At 55.6% G+C, this 25295-nt stretch overlaps 1 protein-coding gene across 4 annotated transcripts in view; it reads left to right on the forward strand.

Annotated features, from left to right (window-relative positions):
• The window catches only part of ELN (elastin), a 31965-nt gene extending 10630 nt beyond the window's left edge, over positions 1-21335 (forward strand). The window contains exons 6-38 of one of the 4 annotated variants that reach the window (XM_066382400.1): positions 656-691; positions 1192-1287; positions 1547-1645; positions 1728-1796; positions 2463-2510; positions 3420-3491; positions 3824-3853; positions 4368-4439; positions 5009-5050; positions 5468-5527; positions 5787-5834; positions 7205-7303; positions 7388-7441; positions 7960-7986; positions 8071-8187; positions 9144-9197; positions 9728-9907; positions 10143-10181; positions 10581-10667; positions 11531-11587; positions 12615-12764; positions 12850-12909; positions 13435-13608; positions 14330-14368; positions 15795-15866; positions 15954-16013; positions 16285-16398; positions 17051-17089; positions 17303-17356; positions 17740-17781; positions 18170-18199; positions 18773-18823; positions 20191-21335. In XM_066382400.1, coding sequence (XP_066238497.1) covers positions 656-691; positions 1192-1287; positions 1547-1645; positions 1728-1796; positions 2463-2510; positions 3420-3491; positions 3824-3853; positions 4368-4439; positions 5009-5050; positions 5468-5527; positions 5787-5834; positions 7205-7303; positions 7388-7441; positions 7960-7986; positions 8071-8187; positions 9144-9197; positions 9728-9907; positions 10143-10181; positions 10581-10667; positions 11531-11587; positions 12615-12764; positions 12850-12909; positions 13435-13608; positions 14330-14368; positions 15795-15866; positions 15954-16013; positions 16285-16398; positions 17051-17089; positions 17303-17356; positions 17740-17781; positions 18170-18199; positions 18773-18823; positions 20191-20234 — 2315 coding nt within the window. In that variant the 3' untranslated portion in view covers positions 20235-21335. Of the gene's footprint in view, positions 1-655; positions 692-1191; positions 1288-1546; positions 1646-1727; positions 1797-2462; positions 2511-3419; positions 3492-3823; positions 3854-4367; positions 4440-5008; positions 5051-5467; positions 5528-5786; positions 5835-7204; positions 7304-7387; positions 7442-7959; positions 8188-9143; positions 9198-9727; positions 9908-10142; positions 10182-10580; positions 10668-11530; positions 11588-12614; positions 12765-12849; positions 12910-13434; positions 13609-14329; positions 14369-15794; positions 15867-15953; positions 16014-16284; positions 16399-17050; positions 17090-17302; positions 17357-17739; positions 17782-18169; positions 18200-18772; positions 18824-20190 lie in introns of all 4 variants that reach the window. The other 3 variants (XM_066382398.1, XM_066382397.1, XM_066382399.1) reach the window with 3 other exon arrangements.
• Positions 21336-25295: the final 3960 nt, after the last annotated feature.

Raw genomic sequence — 25295 nt, forward strand, 5'->3', positions numbered from 1 at the left:
GTCCTGGCCAAAGCCATGGAATGTCTCCTGGAGGGGGAGCAGGAGCGATTGGGCCCAGATGTGGGAAGGAGAGAGCCAGAGGGACCCATTCGACTTCTCATAAACATTTTAGCATCGGTCTGAAGTCAAGGAGGTTCCTGGACTAAAGGCCACCTGCATGGACAGATAGACAGATAGTGGGACAGAAAGGTCTCCAGATACAAGGAAGGGGGAATGAGCTCAGTAAGCCAGGAGACACCTGCAGAGAAGAAGAGGGTTCCGGAGTGGGGCTGACAGAGGAGCAGGGCAGGGCCTGGCCTGGGTGAGGTCTTGCTGGCAGACTTTGCCCAGCTTCCACCTTCACAGAAAGCCCTGCTGAGTCCCCCATTAGCTGGCAGGACTTCTAGGGGAAGCAAGGCCTGGCCTAGGTGTGTTATGGGGTGGGTGGGGTAGGGAGAGGTCAATGCAATTACATCTACATGGCACGTAGCAGCTGGACACTAAATGGTAGCTACTGTTTTATTGGGATCAGCCCCAATAGAACAGCTTAAAAGGGGGCCACGCACTGCCTGGCTCCTGCTTGAGCACCATGAGGCCCTTCCTACCCAGAACCTAGGAATGGTGTGCACACCAGTCCCTCCTCTCCTCACCTGGCTCTGTCTCCTTCTCTCTGCAGGTGCTGGAGGGCTCGGAGCAGGTGTCCCGGGGGCAGGTTAGTGTTGACACCCAAGCAAGATGCCCATTTGGGGACCAGAGCCACACCCAGGATATCTGCCTAGTATATGAGCCAGGCTAGTCCTGGGCACTGGCATAGGGGTGATGCTGAGACCACTTGCCCCAAGCAGCTGCCCAGGACACAAGGAGGTCACTTCTGTGTCCTGAGTGCTATGACGATGTAGTGCCAGGAGCTGGATGAAAGAGGCTGCAGGGGCCAGTGGAGCCCAGAGGAGTTGCTCAGCTCAGCAGGGCTTCAGGAAGTCTTCCTGGAGGAAAAGGTGTGGAAGTTTGACCCCAAAAGATCCTGCAGTTTTGTCAGGCTGAGCAGAATCCTATGGCACATACTGCTCTCCAACACCGAACCCGGTGCTGGGAGCAGAGGCTGCTGCTCGGCGTGGAAGCAGCGGAGGAGCAGAGAGCAGAAGAGCCACCTCCAGTGTGCTTCATGGGCAGGGCTGGGTGGGCTCAGGGCCTCACCCCATTCTCCCTCCACAGGGCTCGGGGCTTTTCCTGGGGGAGCCTTCCCGGGAGCACTCGTGCCTGGCGGAGCGGCTGGCGCTGCTGCAGCCTATAAGGCTGCTGCCAAGGCTGGTGAGTGTGACTCTGGGACATGTCATGAGACCCTCTCGCTTCTGTGGGCTCAACACTTTGCAAAGAACATTTCCTGGGAGGCAGGCAGGCAGGCAGGAGTCTCATCTCTAATCCACCGGGGCTCAAAGGGGTGACCAGTCTCCAAGTGAGACAGTGGCAGGATCAGATCTCAACACGGGGCTCTGCACACACACCCAGGTCCCATCTGCCTCCCACTGCCCCTTGCATGACGCTCGCCTCTCCCACTCTGGCTCTTTAGGTGCTGGGCTTGGCGGTGTCGGCGGACTTGGCGGTGTCGGTGGACTTGGCGGTGTTGGTGGACTTGGAGGCCTTGTAAATGGCTTAGGAGTGTCCACAGGTATGGTGGCTAGCCCTGAGTTGCCCAGGTGAAGGCTGAAGGCCTGGTGACACCCACTCTGACACAGCTCCTTCCATGCCAGGTGCAGTGGTGCCTCAGCCTGGAGCAGGAGTTGGAGTCGGAGCTGCAGGGAAACCTGGGAAAGTGCCGGGTCAGTGTGGAGTCCCGGGGGCTGGACAGCAGGATCAGGGAAGGGCTGCAGTCCCCACCTCTGCACTGGGCAGGAAAGGCGAGGCTTGCTGCCGTGGGGCAGGGAAGAGAGCCAGGTGTTCAATGAGGGAGAAGGGCCCTGGCCTACCTTCTGGGCCCTTCCTCCACAAAAAGACCTCAGGGACAGGCTCTGTGGCAGATATTCAGGTGCCAGATGGGGACACTGAGGCTCGGAATGAAGAGTCGGTGCAGAGGGCCCTTAGCGGTCACAGCAGAGCCAGGGTGGCCCAGGGTGCCTTGCCGCCCATCTGGTGTTCATTCCTCTGCACCAAGCCCTTGAGGAAGTGACTTTAGGTTAAACAAAAGCCTGCCTGAGTCCACACAGCAGGGAGAGAACATCTGGAAGCTGTTAGCCCAGAGGTGGACTGGGCCGGCCGTGTAAACAGGCTCCAGGAGACAAGATAGATCCATGTACAGAAGGGTTTGCAGATGACTTCTGACACTTGTGGGAGGAAGGCTGCGGTCACCGGCCCGTGTTCCCGGCTGCCCCTGCTGGGCACTGCGGTGGCTGGTTCGTGAGCCCGAGAGCTGTGGCAGGAAGAGGCAGGGAGGGAAGAGTCCTGGACGCTGGGCTGCTGATCACGGCTCCTCCTTCTTTTGGCTGCAGGTGTGGGGCTACCAGGTGTCTACCCGGGTGGAGTGCTCCCAGGCACAGGTAAGGGAGAGAGGAGAAAGGGACCTCTAACAAGGAGACCATCTCCTGACAGCCTCCTTGGTGGCCCCTCACCTCCCTGCAAGCTGAGGCCATCAAAGCTCAGGCTAAGGGACACAAGGCTCCTGTCATTTTTCCCCATGAGGGCGGTCAGCTTCCCCTCCTCCCACCCAAGCCCTGACCCCAGACCCAGACCCAGATAATCATCACAGCCTCAGGTGGGCCCCTGAGGACACACCAAGTTCCCAGTGTAGCCAGCTGTTTCTCAAAAGCATGAGTCACCAGGGAGCCCGCCCAGAACAGCCACCCTGCAGGAGACCCTCAGAGCCGCCCTCCCATCCCTCTCTCCCTGCCAGGGCCTGGCCACTCCACCCAACATGTGACCTCCTGAATTCCCCCAAAAACCCAGATTTGTGCTGCTCTGCTGACAGAGACTTGCTGACAGTGTCCTCCCTCTGTCCCTCTGGCCGAGGTGGCACGGTCCCAGGGGAGACAGGACAAGTGGGAGGGCCAGATGCTGGCAGATGCAGAGTCCCCAGCCACAGCAGATGACTGTGTGTGTTCAGTTGTGGATGCGTGTCAGGCAAAGGCCCCAGAAGGGCCCAGGCTTCCGACTTCTGCCAGCTTTTACGGCCTGCCCTTTCCGGGAAGGGTGGACAAGGCGGCCGGCAATTCTCTCCAGCTTAGAGATAGGCCAACTGAAGCACAAGGTCACATGGCTAGGAAATGGGATTAAAATTCATATCTCCTGAGTCAAATGGGGAAGAAAAATCACCACCAGACAGCCCCCGCATCCCACATGAGCTGTGTCCGTCACTGACAGTCAATGCAGAGGGTCAGCTGTATGTCCTGAGGAGTCGGGCTGTGAGGTCTACCTCTCACTGCACTGCCAACCCCCTTTTGCCCCCTCAGGAGCTCGGTTCCCAGGAGTAGGGGTGCTCCCTGGGGTTCCCACTGGAGCAGGAGTCAAGCCCAAGGCCCCAGGTATGTAACCAGTGGGCTGAGGACCCATGGTGGCAATTTGTACCCACCTTCAGGCCCCTATGTGGGGAAGTGAGGGTGGGGCTTGGGACCCTGGGCTTAGGACCCTCTGGGTGGGCACCACTTGTGCTCTAGCCCGACAGCTGGCCAAGATGGACAGAACACCTCTCAGAAATCCCGAGTGTGTGTGGGGGCAGCATAGGCCAGGAGATCTGGGGCAAAACTGGCCACTCCTTGGGCTAGCCCACCGCTCGGCGCTGCCTGGCACCAGCCATAGGTCCCTCAGCGCCCTGCACCCATGGTGGAAGGGCTGCAATAGCTTCTTGTCATTGCAGGTGGAGGTGGAGCTTTTGCTGGAATCCCAGGTGAGCCAAGGCAAGGATCCCTGGTGGGCGGGCGGCACAGCAGGGTGGCAGCCAGGCAGGGGCTCTTGTCCTGGGAGGGGCTGGGCATTCAGAATCCCGTCGGGCCTATCTCGTTTCCCTCATGCCTACTGCTCCAGGCCTTGGGCTGGCTCCGGCACAAAGTGGCATCAATCACAGGTCTGCTTCGCCAGTCCCAGCCCCTCAGGAGTAGCAGCCCACTCGAGACCAGCAAACCTACCAGTCTGCCAAATGTTGAAAGGGCTCAGGCCCCGACTATGGCCCAAGCCCCAGGAGGGAGAGAGTTCTGCCCTTTCCTGTAGGAGACGGCCCGGCACTGAAAGGGCTCCGCCGACTGGTGACAGCGAGGCAGGAATGCCCCTAGTCAGGACACGGTTTCTGGCTGCCGTGGAGGCTCGGTCCATCTGAGCAGAACGTGGGGAGTGAGGCTGCGGGCTCGGCGGAAGCTGCTGGCCCAAGTTTCTAGGGCCTAATTGGGTTCTCCTTGCTGTCACAGGAGTTGGACCCTTTGGGGGTCAGCAGCCTGGAGTCCCACTGGGCTACCCCATCAAGGCACCCAAGCTACCAGGTAAGTAGATGCACTACTCGCCAGGTCTCACTGCTGGGAAGTCAGCTTGTTGGGGGCACTTTTTTGGCTACTGATGTCTCTTGTGGGGGTATCAGGAAACCTGGTACTGAACCCAGCACTTGGTTGCCAGCACAGGAAAGCACGGGAGGCCATCCTGCCGGCGTTGGCCTCACTCACAGGCTCCCTACACACACACAAGCTTGCACAGGCACAGAAACCCGTAGCCCCGATAGGGAACCATTTGTGTTAATGGTAAGAAACACTGTCACTGGAAAGAGCTTTCTGATGTCACTCCCCCCCCCCCACTTCAGCTCACACAATGAGATGTTTCTTGTTGGAGAGGGGAGTAAGGAAGCTACTCTGATCTAGGGACCTGGCAGGGTGCCCCGTCTCCCCTTCCACCCAGGGCCTCTGCTCTCCTGAGAGCCTCTGCGAGCTGCTCATGACCCTCAGGAGGGCCTCGGGCCTCAGCACCTGCGGGAATAGATCTGTCCACCAAGGTGGTAGGATCCCAGCAAGGCATGGGGCTGCTACGGGCAGCCCCTGAGCCCACACTGCCCTTTCCTCAGGTGGCTACGGACTGCCCTACAGCACCGGGAAACTGCCCTATGGTGAGTAAGGCCCTCCTACTCCAGCGGGCTTCCGGCTCTTTCCTGATGCAGGCTCCTGGCAGGGGAGCTGCGGCCCCAGCCCTGGGCTAGCAGGGCACCCAGCTGGGGGCAGGGTGGAGTCTGGGAAAGGGAATTCCTTAAGGAAGGAACGTGGAATGTGGACTCCGACGGCTTGGTTCTCAGTGCTGGCCCTCACACGTAGCACCAAGCCTTGGGAGAAGCAGCTTCTTCTCTGAGCCTCAGTGTCTTAGTCTGTCCAATGGGAGTAACCATCCCCCACAATACTTGAATTTGTTTTAACTCTGACCGGGGGTGACAGGGTGGAGACTCTAGGCAGCCCAGCCTCTGAAGGGCAGGGCAGGGTGGCAGCTGCAGTGAGATCCATGTGGATGCCCACCGAGTCTCTCTGTTTTCCAGGTTATGGGCCTGGAGGAGTGGCCGGCGCAGGGGCCAAGGCTGGGTACCCAACGGGGACAGGTAAGGAAAGCCTCATCCCACTGCCAACCAAAAGGGCACTGATCACCCAGGCTCCAAAGCTTCGGGTGGCCAGCCCCCCTTCATTCAGACCCCAGCCTGAGCTGGAGAAGGATCTGGGTGGGTCGCTCTACCAGCCTCTGCTGCCTAGAGGCCCCCACCTACACACATGTGTGAACAGCTGGTTCTCTCAGGGCTGAAACAGGAGGGCTCTGGAGACTCGGGGGCACACTTTTCAGTCTGTCCCTTTCCCCTCCCACAGGGGTCGGCCCCCAGGCTGCCGCAGCTGCAGCTAAAGCAGCGAAGTTTGGTGAGTACCCCTGGAGACCCTAGCAGCTAGCCTCCAGCCCCCAGCTCTCCACCCTGTTACCACTGACAGCACGTCAGATCACTAACCAAGGCAGCCCCTCCCAGCCCACCCCATGTGTCCAACTTTTTTATTCTTCTCTCCCTCCACTCACCCATTCATTTATTCTTCCCTCCACTGCCCTTTCCATCTTCCCTCCCTCCCTTTCCTTCCCTCTCTCCTTTTCTCCCTTCATTCACTCCTCCATCCCTCCATCCTTTCATTTCTCCATCCCTCCATTCTTTCTTCCATTCATCCATCCACTCACCCATCTAATTATCCATCCCTCCCTCACTCCCAACTTCCTTCCATCTACCCACCCATTCATTTGAGAGACTGGGGACAGATAGGAGTTCTGCTTGAGACTGTGGACATTGTTACGTGCGTTGAGAAGAGGGAGATATGATTTCTACCGGGCTAAAGAAAATTAGAGAAAATGACATTTGACTGAGATCTTAAAATATAGGTGGAGTTTGCCCTGTGTTTAAAACAGGAAGAAGGAGCCCATGCAGAGGGAATGGGTACTATGGTGGGTAGAATGATCGTTTTAGGTGGACCTATATGAGCATTTAAAAATTTGATAGTTTAGTATCAATTTAATGTGTACTATAAAATTTTTAATTAGTTTGTCAAGCTCATGATCCCTTGGCTGGCAGACAGGGCACGGCATTCCCTGTGCCCGTGCGGTGAGCAGAGTGAAACGGTCCCCCCTGCCCCAGATAGTCCCCGTTCAGGGTCAGATCACTGGGACTAAAGTCCTCACCTTCACTCCCAGTGCCAGGGGAGCCCTTCCTGTAGCCATGGTGGGTAGAAAACATCTGCCCACCAGCCAAGGGGCAAGAATGTGGAGGGAAGCACTGAGCTGGAGGCCTGCCCCGAGGAGGCCCCACAGGCCCTCCCTCTAGGCCCCTAAGGGTGGAATGTAGGAGCAGGAGAGCAGGGCGGCGAGGGGCTGCCAGAGCCAGGCAGCCAGGCTCTTGGATTACAAACTTGGCCGAGTCTTCGGAACACAGGGAGAGGAAGCCTTGAACATTCCTACAGGGGCCCCTCTGGCCCTGGGAGCGGCCGCTTGTGGTTTCTCAGTATGTGGCAGTGATTAGAATGGGATTTGTCTGAAAACATACAAGTCCCTTAATGAGCGTGTTGAAATGGACACTTTGGGGGTGAGTCAATGAACAGTGGGGTGGGGGCCTTCTCCAGCAGGCCCAGCCAGAGATGCCTGGGCCTCATTCCCAGAGGAGATTGTGCTAGTTAGAATGCCAGCATCCCAGTGGCCTTCCATCCCAGCCTTAGGAGGGGCCCTGAGAGCTGCATCTGCACCGTTCCCACCCCAGCAGGTGCCGGAGGAGCTGGGGTTCTCCCTGGTGTTGGTGTTGGAGGCGGCGGCATTCCTGGTGCGGCTGGAGCAATTCCTGGGATCGGAGGCATTGCAGGTAGTGTCTTTTCCAGCAGGGGGTGGGGGTGTCCTTTAGAAGGCCACCAGGGAAAGACCTTACCCTCTGTGGTTGTCTCTCCAGGGGTCGGGACTCCAGCTGCTGCTGCAAAGGCAGCTGCTAAGGCAGCTAAATATGGTGAGTTCCCCCAGGGGAGGCAGGTCTGGGGCTCCAGCCTACCCTCAGACCCGTGGGGCCTGCCCAGGCCTCTGGGGAGCCTTGGAGACCTCTGTCCTCTAAGGCTAAATGAACTTCGCTTTCGTTCATCTGTGGAAACTTCCCTTCCACCTCCTCCAACCTCCCTTTGCCCATTCTGGCTACTCTGCCTTGCCTTCTCTGTTGTTCTCTGCTGATTGGCTCAGCAGTGGTTGGGGGGACCCCTGAGGAGCATCTGGCTCCTCCCATCCTAATCCCTAGGCCAACTCATAGCTGCTGTACCAACTGCCTGGGTGCTAATGGTATGCTCTGAATTTGCTTTAGACATAGACCATGTTCTTCCCACCCACAGACCCAAACCGTTAGAGCTCTGTAGGCAATACCAGCCCCCCTAAGATCCTGTATTCATGACCACTCCCACAGCTCCCCAGAGTCATACCCTTGGAGGCCCTCTGAGGTTCCCACAGCATCTAGGTCAGAACAATCCTTTCCTTCCACAGGAGCTCCTGGAGGCTTGGTGCCTGGTGGCCCAGGAGTTGGAGTCCCTGGTGTTGGAGTTCCTGGCGTTGGAGTTCCTGGCGTTGGAGTTCCTGGCATTGGAGTTCCTGGCATTGGAGTCCCTGGTGTTGGAGTCCCAGGTGTTGGAATCCCTGGTGTTGGAGTCCCAGGCATTGGGGTCCCAGGTGTTGGAGTCCCAGGTGTTGGGGTCCCAGGTGTTGGAGTCCCAGGTATTATGGGTAGACCAAGGAGTTGGGGTGTGTGTGTGTGTGTGTGTGTGTGTGTGTGTGTGTGTGTGTGTGTGTAAGAGAGAAATATTAAAACTATTGCCAAGCCTTTTGGATTCTCCCTAACACTTCACCCATCTATCTTCATTTCCCAAACCCTTGGCCATGACTCATCTTCTCTCCCTTGGGCTATAACAACCTCCTAACTAGTTACTGTCAGCATTGTCTTCTCCAACTCACTTCTGGCTGTCAGTGTGCTCCTGGGGAAAGGAACCATGTCTTTTTTATTTCTATGTTCCCAGACCTTAGCTGAATAGATGCTCAGTAAATGGTGGATAAATGGGTGAATGGGTGGGTGGATGGATGGATGGATGGATGGATGGATGGATCAATCTATCAATAAATAGATGGATGGATGGATAGATAGATAGATAGATAGATAGATAGATAGATAGATAGATAGATAGATAGATTAAAAGCTGGGTATGTGGGTGAGTGGCCATATGGCTATGTAGATAAGTTGATGGATAAGAGGATGAATGGACAGACACAAGGATGGATGAATACATGAATGAATAGATATGGAAAAATAGTGGATGGAGAAATGAATGGGTAAATAAAAAGATGGAAAAGCAGGTGAGGGACTAGATAAGTGGTTAGAATGATGAATGGATGCATGGATGGATGGATGGACAGAGAGATAAGTAGTTGAGTGGTTGGATTAAAGTCTAAAGATAGACAAATGGACAAACACATAGGTAGGTAAGTGGGTAGATGACTGTGTGGTTAAATACACAGATGGATAAAAATGCATGGGTAAATAGATGAATTGACAGCCATTGGGTTGGCTTGATAGGTAGAAAGAAGAAAAACTGGACAGATGGGTGGACAGTAGAATATATATTGAGCATCTCTTCTCCATTCTCTCCTGATCATTTGTGTCCTTTTGGTCTCTCCAGGGGTTGTGTCACCAGCTGCAGCTGCTAAAGCAGCTGCCAAAGCAGCCAAATTCGGTGAGTGTGCTAATAGCTCTGCCCCACCCTCTTCTGGCCAGAGAAGGGGGATGACTTGCTCAGGGTCACACGGCGAGCCACTGGCAGAGCTAGGAACTTGGACCTGTTGGGCTCCAGGATGATGTCTCTTCCAGTGGTCTCCCACAATGAGGCCATGGGCTGAGTGATAGGAGAGTCCTTGTATGGCATTCCCAGCGGGGATGGTGTCTCTGACCCTCCCTGCCCCAGCCAGGGGCCCTCTCGGAGGAGCCCAAGCCTGGCCGGGGAAATGAGACCTTCCCACAGTCTCTCCATCACCAACAAAGGAGCCCTATCCCAATCAGAAAAGAGAGGGGTTGGGGAAATGCTTACTGGGGTGTCAGTAAAGGCTTCCTAGAAAAGGCTGGTGGGGGCCCAGGCACTCTATGGTTTTTTGTGCTCAAGGCTTGGGGGAGGCTTGCACCCACTTTCCCAGTCTACCAGCACCGTCCGCCCCGGCTCTCCCAGCCTCTGTCACGGAGATCCCTTTCTACCCTATTCTCCTTCCACAGGGGGCAGAGCTGGAGTGGGAGTTGGAGGTATTCCCACTTTCGGAGGCCTACCAGGCTACGGTGGACTTGGAGCTGGAGTTGGAGGTGTCCCTGGAGCCATTCCTGGAGTTGTGCCTGGAGCTGTCCCCGGGCTTGTCCCTGGAGCTATCCCTGGAGCTGTCCCTGGAGCTGGCATTTCCCGTGAGCCCTAGTTCCTTCTGGGGAAGCCGGGAGAGGGCATGGGGGCTTCTCTTCTGTAGGGCTGAAGAGGGAGTGGGGGAGCCTTGACCGGGCTTCACTGTGCTCAGGGAGGAGTTGGCGAGAGCACAGGGAGAAGGGCCTGCGGTGCTTTTCGGGGCAGGAGAACCAACAGCACAGCCCCACTGAGGTCCTGCAAGGTTTCTAAGGGTCTCTTTTCTCTTCCATTTCAAAATAGCTGCAGCCCAGGCAGCAGCGGCCAAGGCAGCCAAGTACGGTGAGTGCCCTGCCCCCACTGCCTGCCCCCATACCCTGGGCAGTGCCCTCCCCTCCTCTGCACCCCAGTCCCACCCTGCCATGGGGCCCAGGCTCTGAGCTCAGAGCATTCTCCAGCTTGAGGAAAGAGCAAGCTCACACTCAGGCCTCCGGGGCTGAAATGGCCTGGGCCATGATCGGAAGCCCCTGGCCCTAGCTTCCAAAGCGACAGTAAATTTTTCTGCCCTTTTTGATTACACACCATTAGGATTACTAGTGCCCAGCTTATCACCCCACCCCAAACTGTCAAGTGAAAGGTGCTCGCTGCAGCCATTCTGTTCCCCACCCCACCCCACCCTCTGCTTCCTCAAGGAGGGGGGGGGGCTTCCAGGGCAGAGCGGGATGCTCTTTACTCCTCTAGGTGCTGGAGGAGCAGGAGCCTTGGGAGGGCTGGTGCCAGGTGCTAGAGGCGTAGTCCCAGGTGTGCCGGGAGCTGGTGGGGTGCCAGGTAAGCTGTGTCCCCAACCCAGAGACAGGCCCTGGATTTGACTCAGGCCAAAGGAACCATTTTATAGATGGCAAGACTGAGCCCAGAGATGGGGAGGAGAGAAAGCAATGTCCCCTAGTTTGAAGGGGAGACCCTTTATGGAATTCCATGGGGCTTCTCAGGACATCCGGATGGCAGCCGGCTGGGTGCTGGAGCTCTGTTCTGTCAGGGTTGGGTGGCCTCACTTCAGAGTTCTTTCTGCTCCTGATCTGGTGGAAGAGCCTGTGTCACCGTTTGGTTTCCCGGCAGTCTTTCTCCTCCACCAGTCAGAGGCCAAAGGGAAGAAATTAAGAGTTACAGTGTGATTAAGATACAACCTTCCTTGGTTGTTTTTTCTCACCAGAAGATTTCTTTTCTATATTCCTGCTTTCTGGGAGAAAATTCCTCTTTTGAGTTTCACTCCAAAATGATATAATTTTGGATACAGACACAATTAATATAATTTTTTAAATTAACATCACCTTTAAGCAGAAAACGTCACAAATCCTTTAGACAGAGGCTTGGAGGGGATCTAGGCCTCCGCCCAGTGGCTTTGCTTCACCACTACCGCAGTCCAAGCCAACTGTCGCAGTCTCTGAGCTGCTTTTGGTGAAGGGACACAGCAGGGCACCACGTGGCTGCTCCTCAGAGCCAGCCTGGAACCCACGTGGCCTGCCTCGGGCTGGGCTCTCAATGCTTCCCTCTCGTCTCCAGTGTGAGGAGGCATCATGGAGAGGGTCTTCTGGGAGAGGGGTAGTTCCCTAAAGGGGGACTCTGGGAGGCCTTTCCACAATGGGGGGGGGGGCAGGGGACCCCTCCCTAATCTCCTCTCTTTACATTTCCAGGAATTGGGACCCCAGCAGCTGCAGCTGCTGCAGCTGCCGCCAAAGCTGCCCAGTTTGGTAAGTGACCTGCCTCAAGGGTGCTCCCAGGGCTCACCCCAAAGCAGTGCTCTCTCAGGTCCTCTGCTCTGGTGTCCCGCACCCTCAGGCTGCCACACTCTCACTGTGGGCCTTCTGACCCGCCTAAACACTTCTAGGGGTGTGGGTAAAGTCTCTGATTAGGATAGCAGAGAGGTGAGCCCCTCAGTACAAACCTCGCCACCCTTCCCTAAGCCCCTGCTGTCCCTGTGTCTTGCTGGGGCCTGTCCCCATTCTGGAACTCAAACTGGGCTCCTCTGGGTTCCCGCCTACCTCGATGGCAGTATTTCTTGCTCCCTGACAAGGTTTTCCATCTCTTAATACATCTGAGGGCCACCCCAGCAGCCCCTGGTGCCCACACCTTCCTGAATGTAGCAAATGGCAGTAGACCCACCTTAGAGCTCACCTGTCAGCCAGGCCTGGGCCAGGGCATCTACACGCCTTGGCTTTAAAGATCTGGGGGCAGCAAGATTCAGATCAGAAAATCTAGGGCTGTCTAGACCAGAGAAATCTTAACTTCAGGTCCACTGACCCCCAAACTCACGTCTGACAAACGACCCCTCTTACATAAAGCTGCCATGTGCTGACGACGACTTTATGAAGTGGGTACCATTATTCCCATTTCACAGACATGGAAACTGAAGTTCTGAAAGCTTAGGTATCTTTCCCAGTCACAGAGCGGAGTGGTGGTTGAGCTGAGCCTTGAACCCGTGTCTGCCTGTCTTGCAGGGCATCCTTTATTACATAACTCTGCCTCCACCACCCTCCAAGATCTCAAACAGGCACTTGGCCCCCCAAAGGTCAAGAACTCCTGATCCTACACATACCTCATATTAGGAATGAGGAAGCTGAAATACATCAGGGGAAAGTAATTTGCCCCAGGTCACCCAGCAGTGCCGTGCCCCTGCTGGGATGAAACCTAAGGCTCCTGATTCCCACTTTGCTGCTCTTCCCCTTGGCCTCTGTCCTTGGTTGGAACTGGGCTAAGGGTTCGTTCTCACTCTTGTAGGGTTAGGCCCCGGCGCTGGCGTGGTTCCCGGCATTGGACCCGGCGCTGGCGTGGTTCCCGGCATCGGCCCTGGCGCTGGCGTGGTTCCCGGCCTCGGACCCGGTGCTGGCGTGGTTCCCGGCATTGGCATTGGCCCTGGCGGTGTTGCAGGTGAGCTGGGTGAGAAAATGGGCCTGAGGACCCTCTGAATCCTCCATGGATGACATCCGTGACGCGCCCCTCCCTTTTCTTCCAGGAGCAGGGACCCCGGCTGCAGCCAAATCTGCTGCTAAGGCCGCCGCCAAAGCCCAGCTCCGTGAGTGTCCTGCTTGGCTGCCCCACCCGCACCCCGCACCCCACCAAGCCCACGCGGGCCAAGCACAACCCGAGTGGGAGCCAGGCCATACAATACTCAGCCTCTCAGGCCCACCATGCAGGCTTGGGGGTCCCAAGGCAGTTGGCAGAGGGGTTGGAAAAGCAGATTTAGCATAAGGGAGACCCAGGTTGGAATCCTGAGCCCCACGCTAGCTGAGTGACCTCTGAGTTTTCCATCCTTGTGTGTGACAAGTGGGTGTCGATGGCATCTGCTGCAGAGGTGGCTGGGAGAATTCAGTGAGTTCATCCAAGAGGGAGGTGAGGCTGGCAAGGAAAGCGGTGTACTGCATGGGCAGCCCTGAATGCCGGCCGGGGAGGGCTCAGCTTGGTGGTCAGAAGGCCATTCTGACGGCAGCACAGAGGGTAGATTAAAGGGGTCTGGTCCCCTTCCCTGGGGACCTGACGTAGCTCCCTGGGAAGGACACGCCCACACGGGCGTCGCCACCCCACTGCCCATCTTTCCCAGGGGCTGCAGCTGGGCTTCCAGGATTCGGACCTGGTGCTGGCGTTCCTGGATTTGGACCTGGTGCTGGTGTTCCTGGATTTGGACCTGGTGTTGGCGTTCCTGGATTTGGACCTGGTGTTGGCGTTCCTGGTTTTGGACCTGGTGCTGGCGTTCCTGGTTTTGGGGCAGGTGCAGGTGAGGGGCCTTCTAGGCTGGAGAGAATGACCCCTGAGCTCAGAAAATAAAAACCTCTCCCCTTCTAACACATCCCCTAGAACCTTATCCGGGGGCTTTTAATAAAGTCCTCATTAGGTTCTCGTGAGCAGTCAGAGGTGACCAGGGTAACAGATAGGGGACAGGCCAGGTGAGGAAACCTCAGGCTGTCAGTTGTCAGAGTTGCTACCTCCTCAGTGGAAGAGTCACAGGCTACAAGCTGAAAAGAAGCCCACCATACAGGGAAAGAAGCTGAAGGTCCTTGGGCTCCACAGACTTGGGGGGGGGCAGCCTGGCTCCCCTTCAGCAGTGCGCTGTGGCAAGGCAGCCACTAGGAGCTCCAGCTCTTCACCTGGGAGTGACTGAGCCTGCTGTGCATCCAGCCTCAGGCAGACCACACCGGACCTGAAGGGAACGGGAGGGCTGACGGAAGCACCCCCAAACCAGATGGGCAGAAGCATGGTTAGATACGAGGGAATGGGAGGGCTGATGGAAGCACCCCCAAACCAGATGGGCAGAGCCATGGTTAGATACTAGAGATCTGATCTAACTGGCAGGGAGAGCTTTTGGCTGGGGAGTCATGGCTTGAGGGTTTGAGAGAAGCAAAGAAGGCCAAGGAAGGCAGAGAGGGCTCCCAGGAGGAAGCAGAACCCCCAAACACAGAGCGTGGCTACTGACTACCTCCCTTTTCCTTTTCCTGCAGGACCTGGAACCCTGGCTGCAGCTAAAGCAGCCAAATATGGTGAGTGCCCCCACACACTGACCACCTCTGACCACGTTGGTTCCACTGCTGCACCCCCACCCCTGGCCACCCACTGCCCCTCTCTGAGCCGGGGCCCCGTGCCCGGAGTCTGCAGCGCAGGGCCAGGATATCCCGGTCGGGATGGAAAAAGGCAGTTTCTAGGACACATTCATGGCAGCTCAGCAGACCTGGCTCCTGCCCACTAATTGCCTAGTGAGCCTCCAGCCCTGGGACAACCAAACATGCCCCTCACATCTCCAACCTCCCTGGGCACAGTTACACTTCTGTGAAGACTGTGGTTCCTAAGGTACCTCTGGCCTTCACATTTCTGTGGGCCACAGGGCCACAGAGGGGCCAGGGTTGCTGTCAGCTAGGCAGCTTCTGCCTCCTAGCCAGCAGAGGCCCCGGCTCTCCGGCCACCTCCCTGTCAGCATGGCTGCGCCTGCCACGAGCCACGAGGACGTGGCAGACATACCTGCCCCTCCACTTGGCACTCCGCAGCCCTAGCTGGCCAGACCCACACTGTCTGTGGCCCCTGAATTCCTGGCCTCTTGGGAGCCAGGCTGGGGTCTCTGCCAGGGAAACACCAACCAGCCCCGGCCAGTCCACTTGGGGCCAGTTTCCACCTCGGAAAATCCCGGCTTCCTGAGCCCCCACCCCTGGCGGGCCTGGTGACCACAGCCCCTTCTCCTGTTCCTTGCTGGCTGCTCTGCTAGTTTGAGTCTAGCAGACATTGCCAGGGAAACAAAGCAGTTAAGGGTACAGGCTCCAGAGCCATTTCCTGCCTGTGGGACCTTGAGCATATTGCTTAACCTCTGCTGTGCCTCAATTTTCTCATCTGCAAAATGGGGATGATAATAGGGTCCACCTTATTATCCATTGTGTTGCAGTAAATAATGAGCAGGCTAGTCTGCGGGAAGCACTGAGAACTGCGGAACGCCTGCTGCTGCAATTCTTAACAGTGCTGCTCTGGACAGTGGTTCAGAGTACATTCACAGATGGTGTGCTCTCTCATGCTCCAAACACCTGTAGGGCGAGTGGGTTAAGATCATCATCTCCTTTGGAGAGATGGGGCTTTGCAGCTCAGAGAGGTGACGATTCTAATGAGTGGAGAAACCAGGATTCAAACCCAGGGCTGTCCGAATCTGAGATTAGTCTCTTCCCCTCGGCAGCTTGTGGCCACCTGCAGCTCCAGTGCCAGCCCAGGGGAATGGAGAAAAAATGAGCAGGCCAAGGCTCAAGGGAGCCCACTCTTGCCTGACTGGTTCGGGACACAGGCCAAGGTGTCTGGGAATGGACTTCTACCCAGTGCTCCTTCCACTGGGTCACATGGCCTCAGCCACCTGCCTGCTTGACTCATAGCCCCGGGTCAGGGAGACTCTGTCCTTCAGAAATGGGGGGGTTGACTCTCTGTCCCTCTCCTCAGGAGCAGGCGGTCCTGGTGCTCTTGCAGGGGTTGGAGGTCTTGGTGGAGCCGGTGTCCCAGGTGGTTTGGCAGGTGAGTTGAAACCCCAGGCCAGGCTGGGCAGGAAGGGAGACTGACTCAGGGAGAATTGCCCCCTGAATTGTCCCTCTGTGTCCCTAGGAGCCGGACCTGCTGCCTTGGCTGCTGCCGGCAAGGCTGCTGCCAAAGCTGCCCAATTTGGTGAGCACTGTGCAGAGGTGGGGGCGGCCATCAGGCCCCAGGGTTGGGGGCCCCTCTGACCGTGCGATGTGGAACACTATTCCCTGACCCGCCTCTGAGGCCTGCGGGGCATTGTCTCCCCAGGGCCCAGCCCGCCTCCTGGGCCTGCTGCCCTTGCAGAGGCCCCGGAAGCTCAGGCTCCACCTGGGTCCTGGGACAAAAGGTTCAGCTCTCCACGGATGGGCAGCGTGGGTCCCCCCAGCGGAGTTTTAACACACAGCTCTCTCTGCAGGCCTGGGGGGAGCCGGCGGGCTCGGAGCTGGTGGGCTCGGAGCTGGAGGACTAGGAGCTGGAGGACTAGGAGTTGGAGGACTTGGGGGTGTCCCAGGGGCTGGGGGCTTTGGAGGTAAGGGTCTGCTCTGGAATCAGTGAGTTGATGGTGTGTGTGTGTGTGTGTGTGTGTGTGTGTGTGTGTGTGTGTGTGTAGAGGAAGAGGGAGAGAGACTTTCCTTCCTACCTTGCACATCTTGCTCAAGCTATTTTCTCTCCCCCCCAGTCCAATCCCACTTCATCTGCCAAAGTTGTGGTGGGCCAGCCCCCTTCCCTGGGCTCCTACAGCATTTAGAACGGGCCTTGGAGCAAGCGGGAGCGCCAGCTGCTTCCCAACCCCCTCCCTCTCCTCTCTCCTTCAACCCACATGACCACGTCATTAGGATATTAATGGTTATGCCCCTTTTCTAGAGAAGAAAACCAAAGCTTGGAGAGAATTACTTTTTCAAAGTTTCTGCCATCTGGCGGGCCTTGTGTTGACATTTCACTCCTTTTGGGGTCATCATTGTGTCCCCCTACCTCTTCCTGTGTGCGCCACAAGGCTGGACACACAGTAGGAGCTTAATAAAGACTTTTGGAAAGATGGATGAAGGAGGGGTGGAGGGATGGTAGAAGGATGGTAGAAGGATGAGTTGGTGGGCAGATGGTAAATGGTGAACAGGTCAGAAAGGGGACATGACTGGGAGGGAAGGGATGTTCCTGAGCCCTCATGTACCCCATCTCCCCAGGTGTGTCCCCAGCTGCAGCTGCTAAAGCCGCCAAATATGGTGAGTGGCTCCCTGCTGCCCCGCTCCTGCCCAGGCCTGTGGGTTGCTAATACTCCCCATCCTGAGCACCCCATCCCACCTGCCTCAGGCCTCAGTCCTGCTCAAAGTACTCCGACAGCCTGTTCAGGACCGCCCTGGCCCCAGAACCCAGAGGGGATGCTCAGGGCCCCTTAGGCTATGCTTTGTCCCAACCCCCACCTGCCCTATTCTCAGGTGCCGCTGGCCTTGGAGGTGTCCTAGGAGCTGCCAGGCCATTCCCAGGTGCAGGTAGGGCCATCTCTGCTCTGAAACCCTCAGCTCTGCCAGAGTCTAGAGCACGCCTGTTGGATGGGAGGGGAAGGCCTGGAGCTGGAGCTAGCACAAGGACACAAGAGAGAGGGTGGCAGGGACGATCCAGGAAAGGAGACATCCTGGGTAGAGGGGCAGGCCTCAGGGTTGGGGGTGCACTGGGGGCCTCAGACAGCAACAAACCGAGGCTACGGGGCTCCACACCAGGATGCCAGGCAGGGACAAGGTTTGTGAAGAAAGGCACTCTGGTTATGGAGGAGGAGGAGGGTGGGCAGCAGGGAGGAGGTGGTCCTGGGCAGAGAAGAAGAGGGGACGAGGCCAAAGCAAGGCCTGCCCTGTGCCAACCCACATCCCTCCTGCAGGAGTTGCAAGACCTGGCTTTGGACTGTCTCCTATTTTCCCAGGTACGCCCTGGCCTCTGCCCTGGGCCCTGTGCTGCAGCTCCGGCCCTCCTCTTCCCTCCCCGCTCACCTCCCGCTCAGGAGGGCTGAGCCAAGCCCCTAGACGGACCCCATGTCAGCTTACACTAGGCTGGGCTCCCCCTTATTCTTCTCTTCCTCCCCTGCAAGGTCAGGGAGTATCAGCTTTTCTAAACTGTCATGTTCCAGACTGGGTAAAGTGAGGCTCCTGCAGTGGCAGACACTTGCCAAGGTCACACAGTGAGTGAGGCAGAGCCAGGGCTTCCAGTACCCAAGCCCCAGAATAGAGCCCCCTCAGGAGAGGCCCATGCTGCCAGGGTAGCGTGGCGGGCTCCCAGAAGCGGCTCTCATAGCCCCTTTCCTTGCCTTGCAGGTGGTGGAGCTGGGGGCCTGGGAGTTGGCGGTGAGTCTGCAAGAAGAAAGCGGGGCCCCACTTTCAGCAAGGCCCTGCGCTCCTTTACTGGGGTGGGAGAGGAGTCCTGTTGAGGGAGTGGCTAGTATGGCCGCAGCCCTCGGCTGGCCCTCCGGTGTGGGGGCTTGAGGGGAGTCACAGAAGCTGAAAGCTCACTCAGCCCTGGGATGTGGGGACAGGGGGCAAGGATCCTGATTCCTGGGGCTCCCAGCCTGGCACTTGACTAGACACCAGGAGTGAGACAGGGACCTGGGTCATGCTTGAGCTTGGGGTCTAAGTGGAGAGATTGACAGGTTCCCATAGAAAAAGAAAGGAGCTAAGGGAAGAGCAAGGTGTACCCAGCAGGTAGACAGGGAAGCCAAAACCTCCCCGATCCCAGCTGAGGCTGGGGTCTGGCCGTGGTGGGAGGGGGCATCCGCCAGCTGCTCGGACCTCCGTGTGAAGATCCGATCCACAAGGCCTTCAGAACCTGTTGTGACAGGATTGAGGCCCTCCATAGCCCGAGTTCTGAGAGATGCAGGAAAGCCTGACCCCACCCCCCAACCCCCACCTTTCCATCCACAGGCAAACCTCCCAAGGCCTATGGAGGGGCCCTGGGAGCCCTAGGATACCAAGGTGAGTAGAGTCCCCACCCCCAGGAGAGAGCAGGGAGGGCAGGGCAGAGGCAGGGGCAGAGCCCCATCAGTCTGGGAGAGGGGGAAGCACGTGTGGACTAGGCCTGGCCGGGAGTCAGGAGGCTGGAGGAGCTGGAAACTTCACCCATCCTTTCTTCTGCCTCTGACACAGATGATCAGACCTGGGAGTAGGCCCAGGACCCTCCACACTCACCCCGGCCTGGCCTTGTCTAGCAGTCCTGCCTCCCTGCTGCCCACATGGCCCCTGCAGGAAGGAGCCAAGGGAAAGAGAAGGAAGGAGGAGAGGAAAGAACTCAGGGCAAAGATAGAGAGAGAAAATGTAGGAGACAATGGGAGCCCTAGAGTTTAGGGAACACTGAAGGGTGGGCAGGGAGTCCAAGGTGCCCAGGCTGGGCAGAGGGCACTACCTGGCACTGAGCCATACCCTTGCTCAAAATGCATACATGCGTCTGGAAGTGTGTGGGGTGGGTCCCGATCACCGTCTCCCAAGTTCCTCCCAGTGGAGACCCACGGAAGCCCCAGCTCCATCCCTGCAGTTGCTCAGACTGTGGATTCCCTCCACTCCCCCCCCCCCCCAACTCCCCACCACACAGATGAGGCAGCTGAGGCAAGGCCATGGCTGGGAGAGGCAGAGGCAAGAGCAGCCTGACCCTTTCCAGGGTGCCTCGTGACGCCTGAGGCACTATCCCATTGCTTTCCAAACACCCTGGATGAGCTTCAGAGATACCTGTCCCTACCCCACTTGGCCTCTCACTGCCACCAGGTGGCGGTAATAAGCCATGTCTATTTCCCATAGGGGTAGGAACTACAGGCCCTACTACCAGACAAAGGTGCCTTGATGATTAGAAACAAGGTTTACCAATCAGACAGACCCTCTACTGGGAAAGGGCAGGAGCCCTGGGTTCCAGTCCCAGGTCAGCCACTGACTGTGGATGAGTATGGCTCTCCCTCTCTCTGGGCCTGTGTACTTATTTGAGGCACTGTCATGTTCATCACACCATTTCTGGGGATGGGGTCTTCTCTGAGTCATTCACTAAGGCTTCCCAGATGCAGTGGACTCAGTATAGAGACCTCGTCCAGGCCCAGTCCTTCCCGGACCTGGCCCCATACCCTGGCCTCTTCCCTTCTCTGAGCCTTGATTTCATCAACCACATCTTGAGCCCTGGTCCCATCCACCAGTGGGAGTTTGTATAATGAGTTTGGCCTGGGGTGGAGCCCAGGCTTCTGGTAGCTTCTCGGAGCCTCCGTTCCCCACTGTGATGATGTTGGAGTTGGTCAATGGGCAGTGGCTTGAGCAGCAATGGGGAGGGGTGGGACTGACCATTGCATGTGCTTCCTCCCACCCAGGTGGAGCCTGCCTGGGGAAGTCCTGTGGCCGGAAGAGAAAGTGAGCTTCCCGAGACTCCCGACTCACGACCTCATCAACGTTGGTGCTACTGCTTGGTGGAGAATGTAAACCCTTGTGACCCTCCCCCACACCCCCTCCTAAGTCCCCACCTCTGGAGGGGACAGGGCTGGCCGGGCGGACTTGGAAATCCACAGGACAAGGAAACAAGAGAACAGTGGCCGAGTGGGCCTTGGGAAGCCCCCTGCTTCAGAGGCCACCCCTTCCCACCCAGGAGCTCCCCCTCCACACTCTCCATCTCCAGGGGAACTTGGTGCTAAGTGCTGGTGCTTTCATCTTCCGGGGGAGGGAGGAGGGAAGGACGGCCCCTTGGGAAGCCTTCTCCCTGGGACTCCTCTGAAAATGGTGCAGACACTTCCTGGGCAGTCCCACCTCCCCCTGCCCACAGGGACCCACCCCTGGCTGCGGTCCAGTTGGTACCCAAGCATCGACAACCTCAAGCTGGATTTGGTCCCACCATCTCTTGGTCCCCTTGGCCTCCTTTCCCCCAACAGTCGCTATTCCTCATGTCTGGGGCACCTTCATATCAGAAGAGCCCCGATGGGAATGGCCCTCTTTCTCTTGTGGAATTCATCCGCCCATCTGTCCATCCATCCATCCATCCTTGTCCCCAGTTGACCGCCTGGCACCACGAGCTGGCTGGGCGCCCCCACCATCAACCTGGTTAACCTGTCATGGCAGTCTGTGCCCTGCCTTTGCCCCATCGCACACACCCCTGCAGAGTGTGAGGGGCTGTGTCAGCTGGGCGGCAGGAACCCCCTCCCCAACCGGGGCCCCCCCATGCAGTACTGTATCCCCCTCCCTCCCTTGAGCCACTGTACTTCACAGCATTTCCTGTCCTTCCCTGCCCATCTCTTTGTGTCTCGCTGTGATAGATCAATAAATATTTTATTTTTTGTCCTGGATATTTGGGGATTATTTTTGACTGTTGATGTTTTCCCTTGGTTTTATTTTTGTGGTTAATTGAAAAAAAAAAATTTTTTTTTCTGATCTGGGGAGCTATATCCCCACTAGAAAATTCATTTTAATCACTTTGGTATAACTCTGGATGAAACACACATTTTTTTAAATAAGAAAAGAGAATTAACTGCTTCAAAAAAGACTAATAAATAAAAACATTTTAAAGGAAACGGTGTGTCTTGGCCTCCTTTGTCATCTGCCCTGTGCCGTCAGCTCCCGGGCTAGGTAGGGAACAGGGCTCAGCCTCGCGAACCTCCACTGTTCAAGGTGTACTTAGAGGGCGGCTTACAGAATCCCCAGCCATCGGCTTCTGGTGAAGGGTCCTTCTCCAAGTTCAGGTTGTCCTTTAACAGTGAAAGTCCCTTATAGGAGGAGCAAGGCCAGCCAGCCCCACACATGCCTACCCACAGAACGGGGGTCTCCTCCGGAGGCGGGCTCACCTTCCCAGCCACGCGGTCCCCAGCCCTGCCCCATAGGACTAAGATAAGCACAGGGCCTGGTGGGCAGTCTCGGAGCACTGAGGGTACAGCTGGAGGGGTAAGCAAAGGCGACCCTCCTACCCAAACCAAACCCTTGGCCTTGGTGAACAGCCACAGAAAGGAGAAAATGGCCCCACCTAAGAAAACTAGGAGACAGGTTTTCCTCTGAAACACCCACTCTTACACATGGCCATGTAAGACACCAATTCAGTGCTTTAGAAAACATAACAAATGTCCCCTGCAGGCAGCACAGGAGACTCAGTACCGCTCTTAGATGCATCCAGCTATAGGGACATCCCCTGCCTTCGGGGCCAAAATATCATAGGGCCTTGGAACATGCTTACAACTCCCTTCTAGATACGCTCTGGATACCAGATTCTGGACTTCCTTCCCAAAACCACCAAGTCCACTTCCGGGGACCACATGACCCTATGCCTGCATCTGCCCTCCTGAGGGCGGACCCTATAGCCAGTGGCACAGCCCTAAGCCAGAAAGGCGGCAAGGGCGCTGTCTGTTGGGAGTGCGGTGGTGTAAGCAGACTGGACCATCTAGCACTTGTTCGCAAGGACCCCCACAGTGCCAGGAGGAGTTGGGATGAAAAGAGAGAGGGGTGAGGACGATGCTCAGAGATAGAGGATGATGTTCCAAAAAGCAACTTACCAGGTAAAGAATAAAGCAGGGAGGAGGGCTGGGCCCATGTGAAGGGAGAACAGCCTGTGTGAAGGCCTGGAGGCAGGACGGTGAGAGCACCCTAGGGGACAGGGCGGAGCCAAGGACAGAGGAGAATGGACCTGAAGTTGGTGGGGGCTGCTGTGACAGTCAGTGAGGAATGACAGCCGACCCAGGAGTAGTGGCAAAGGAGGCTCACTCCTTCCTTTATTCCTTCAACAAAAATACCCCTTGCTGGTCTCCCATCAGTTCTCTGGCCTCTGAAAGTTGGTCAACCCCAGCTGGGTCATCCCTGTGCTGGTTTCACATGGTTCAGGGCTTTATACACCACCTATGAACTGGCAACTCCCAAACTGATACCGCCAGCCTAGACCTCTCCCCTGAAATGCGGACTTGTACACCCAAGGCCAGTTCTAAATATCTCTATCTGGAAGTCCCACAGGCATCCCTGCATAGCATGATCTTCCCTTCAACCCCTGCCCCATACCCAATAAAATGTGCTCCGCACCCCCTGCCTTCCCCAGCTCAGTAAAGAGCAGCTCCAGTGGATGAGGCTGGCAGCTTGGAGGAGTCTCTGAGTCCTCTCCCCCTCCCGCTCCCCCTAGCACAGGGGTCGGGAACCTTTTTGGCTGAGAGAGCCATGAACACTGCATATTTTAAAATGTAATTCCATGAGAGCCATACAACGACCCGTGTACATTACGCATTATGCAATAAAAATTTGGTGTTGTCCCGGAGGACAGCTGTGATTGGCTCCAGCCACCCGCAACCATGAACATGAGTGGTAGGAGATGAATGGATTGTAATACATGAGAATGTTTTATATTTTTAACGTTATTATTTTTTTATTAAAGATTTGTCTGCGAGCCAGATGCAGCCATCAAAAGAGCTCCATCTGGCTCACAAGCCATAGGTTCCTGACCCCTGCCATAGCAGATCTACCAGTAAGTCCTGCCGTGAATCTACCTCTGGAAGATACCCAGAGTCCAGCCACTTCTCACAACCTCCAGGGGCCGTGCCCTAGGTCCACCAGCAGCTGGTGCCTAAATTACCGACACAGCTTCCGAACTGGACTCCCTGATTCTGCCCTGGCTCTCCAAGCAGCCTTCTCTCCACACAGCAGCCAAAACAATCCTCTTAAGTCAGTTCAGGTCAAACGTCTGCTCAAAATCTTGCAATGGTTCTCATCTCACTCCGGCGCAAAGCCAGATACCTTTCAATGGCCTAGAAGCCCCTACCTGAGTTGCAACAGCTGTTCTGACCTCACATCCTGCTACTCGGCCCACCATCGGAACTTGCGGTTACGTGGCCCTCATTCTTTCTGTAGGCAGCAGCCCCTTCCCCCCACTGCAGGCTCCACGTCTGCTGTCTTTGCTGCCCGGAATGCTCTTTCCTTACTATCAGTGTGCTTGGCTTTCTCATCTCCTTCAGGTCTTCACTCAAAGGTCACCTTCTCAGAAGGTCCTCCCTTATCCCCTTTCTAAAACTGCCATCTCTTCTGTGCAGCACTCTCTCATCTGTCCCTGCCTTCTTTTTCTTCAGAGCACCCATGTGGCAAAGTAGACTTGCCTTCTTTTTTTATTGTCTGACTCTCCATACCAGAATGTAAACTCCCTGAGGATAGACACTGTTTTAAGAACAAAACGATAAATGCCTTGCTTTCATTAGTTATATACTCTTCTAGAGAGATGAAAAGCAAATGTGCTGGTAATGTACCCAAAGATATCTAGGTCCTAATTCCTGGAGTCTTATAAAATATCACTGTATTTGCCTGCTTGAGACATTATAACAAAATACCATAGGCTGGGAGGTTTTAACAGCAGAAGTTGATTTCCTTACAGTTCTGGAGGCTGGGAGTCCAAGATCAAAGTGTTAGCAGGGTCGGTTTCTTCTTCCTTGGCTTGCAGGTGACCATCTTCTTCTTGTGTCCTAATATGGTCTTCCCTCTGTGCATTTCTGTGTCCTCATCTCCTCTTCTTATAAGGACCTTGGTTTTATTGGACTAGGTCCTACCCTAGTGACCTCATTTTAAACTAATTGCCTCTTTAAGATTTTATCAACAAACACAGTCACATCCTGTGGTACTGGGGTCAGGACTTCAATATATGCATGGCGGGGGTCACAATTCAAAATTCAATCATATGTAATTAAATTAAGAAACATGATCTGGGGAAGATTAGCCTATTTATCAGGTTGAGTCCTAAATGCAATTACATATATTCTTATTAGCTGAAAGAACCACATGCCAACAAATTGGGTAACTTACAAGAAATGGCTAACTTCCTAAATACATGCTATCTACCAAGACTGAATCATAAAGAAATAGAAAATCTGAACAGACCGATAACAAGTAAGGAGATTAAATTAGTCTCAAAAAACCTCGCAATAAAGAAAAGCCAGGACCAAATATCTTCACCAGTGAATTCTACCAAATATTCAAAGAAGAATTAACACCAATCCTCCTGAAACTTCCAGAAATTGAAGAGGAAAGAACACTTCTAAGTTCATTCTAAGAGGTTAGCATTACCCTGATACCAAAGCCAGACAAGAATACCACAAGGAAAAAAAAAAAAAAAACTACGGAGAAGTGACATCAGCGATATGACAGAATGTGAGGTCTTTAGTCCACATTTCCTTACAGAAACAATTCTAAAACTCATATGGAACCACAAAAGACCCCAAATAGTCAAAGAAATCTTGAGCAAGAAGAATAGAGTTGGAGACATCATACTTTCTGATTTTAAATTACATTCTAAAGCTATCGCAATAAAAACAGACATATAGACCAATGGAACAGAACAGACTGTAGAAATACATCCACGCATTTACGATCAACTGATCTTCGATGAGTGTACCAAAAACACACAATGGGGTAAAGATAGACTCTTCAATAATTGGTATTGGAAAAACTGAATATCGAATATTCAGGTGGAGAAGAA

This window comes from Saccopteryx leptura, chromosome 4 (assembly GCF_036850995.1).
Source record: "Saccopteryx leptura isolate mSacLep1 chromosome 4, mSacLep1_pri_phased_curated, whole genome shotgun sequence".
NCBI lineage: Eukaryota > Metazoa > Chordata > Mammalia > Chiroptera > Emballonuridae > Saccopteryx > Saccopteryx leptura.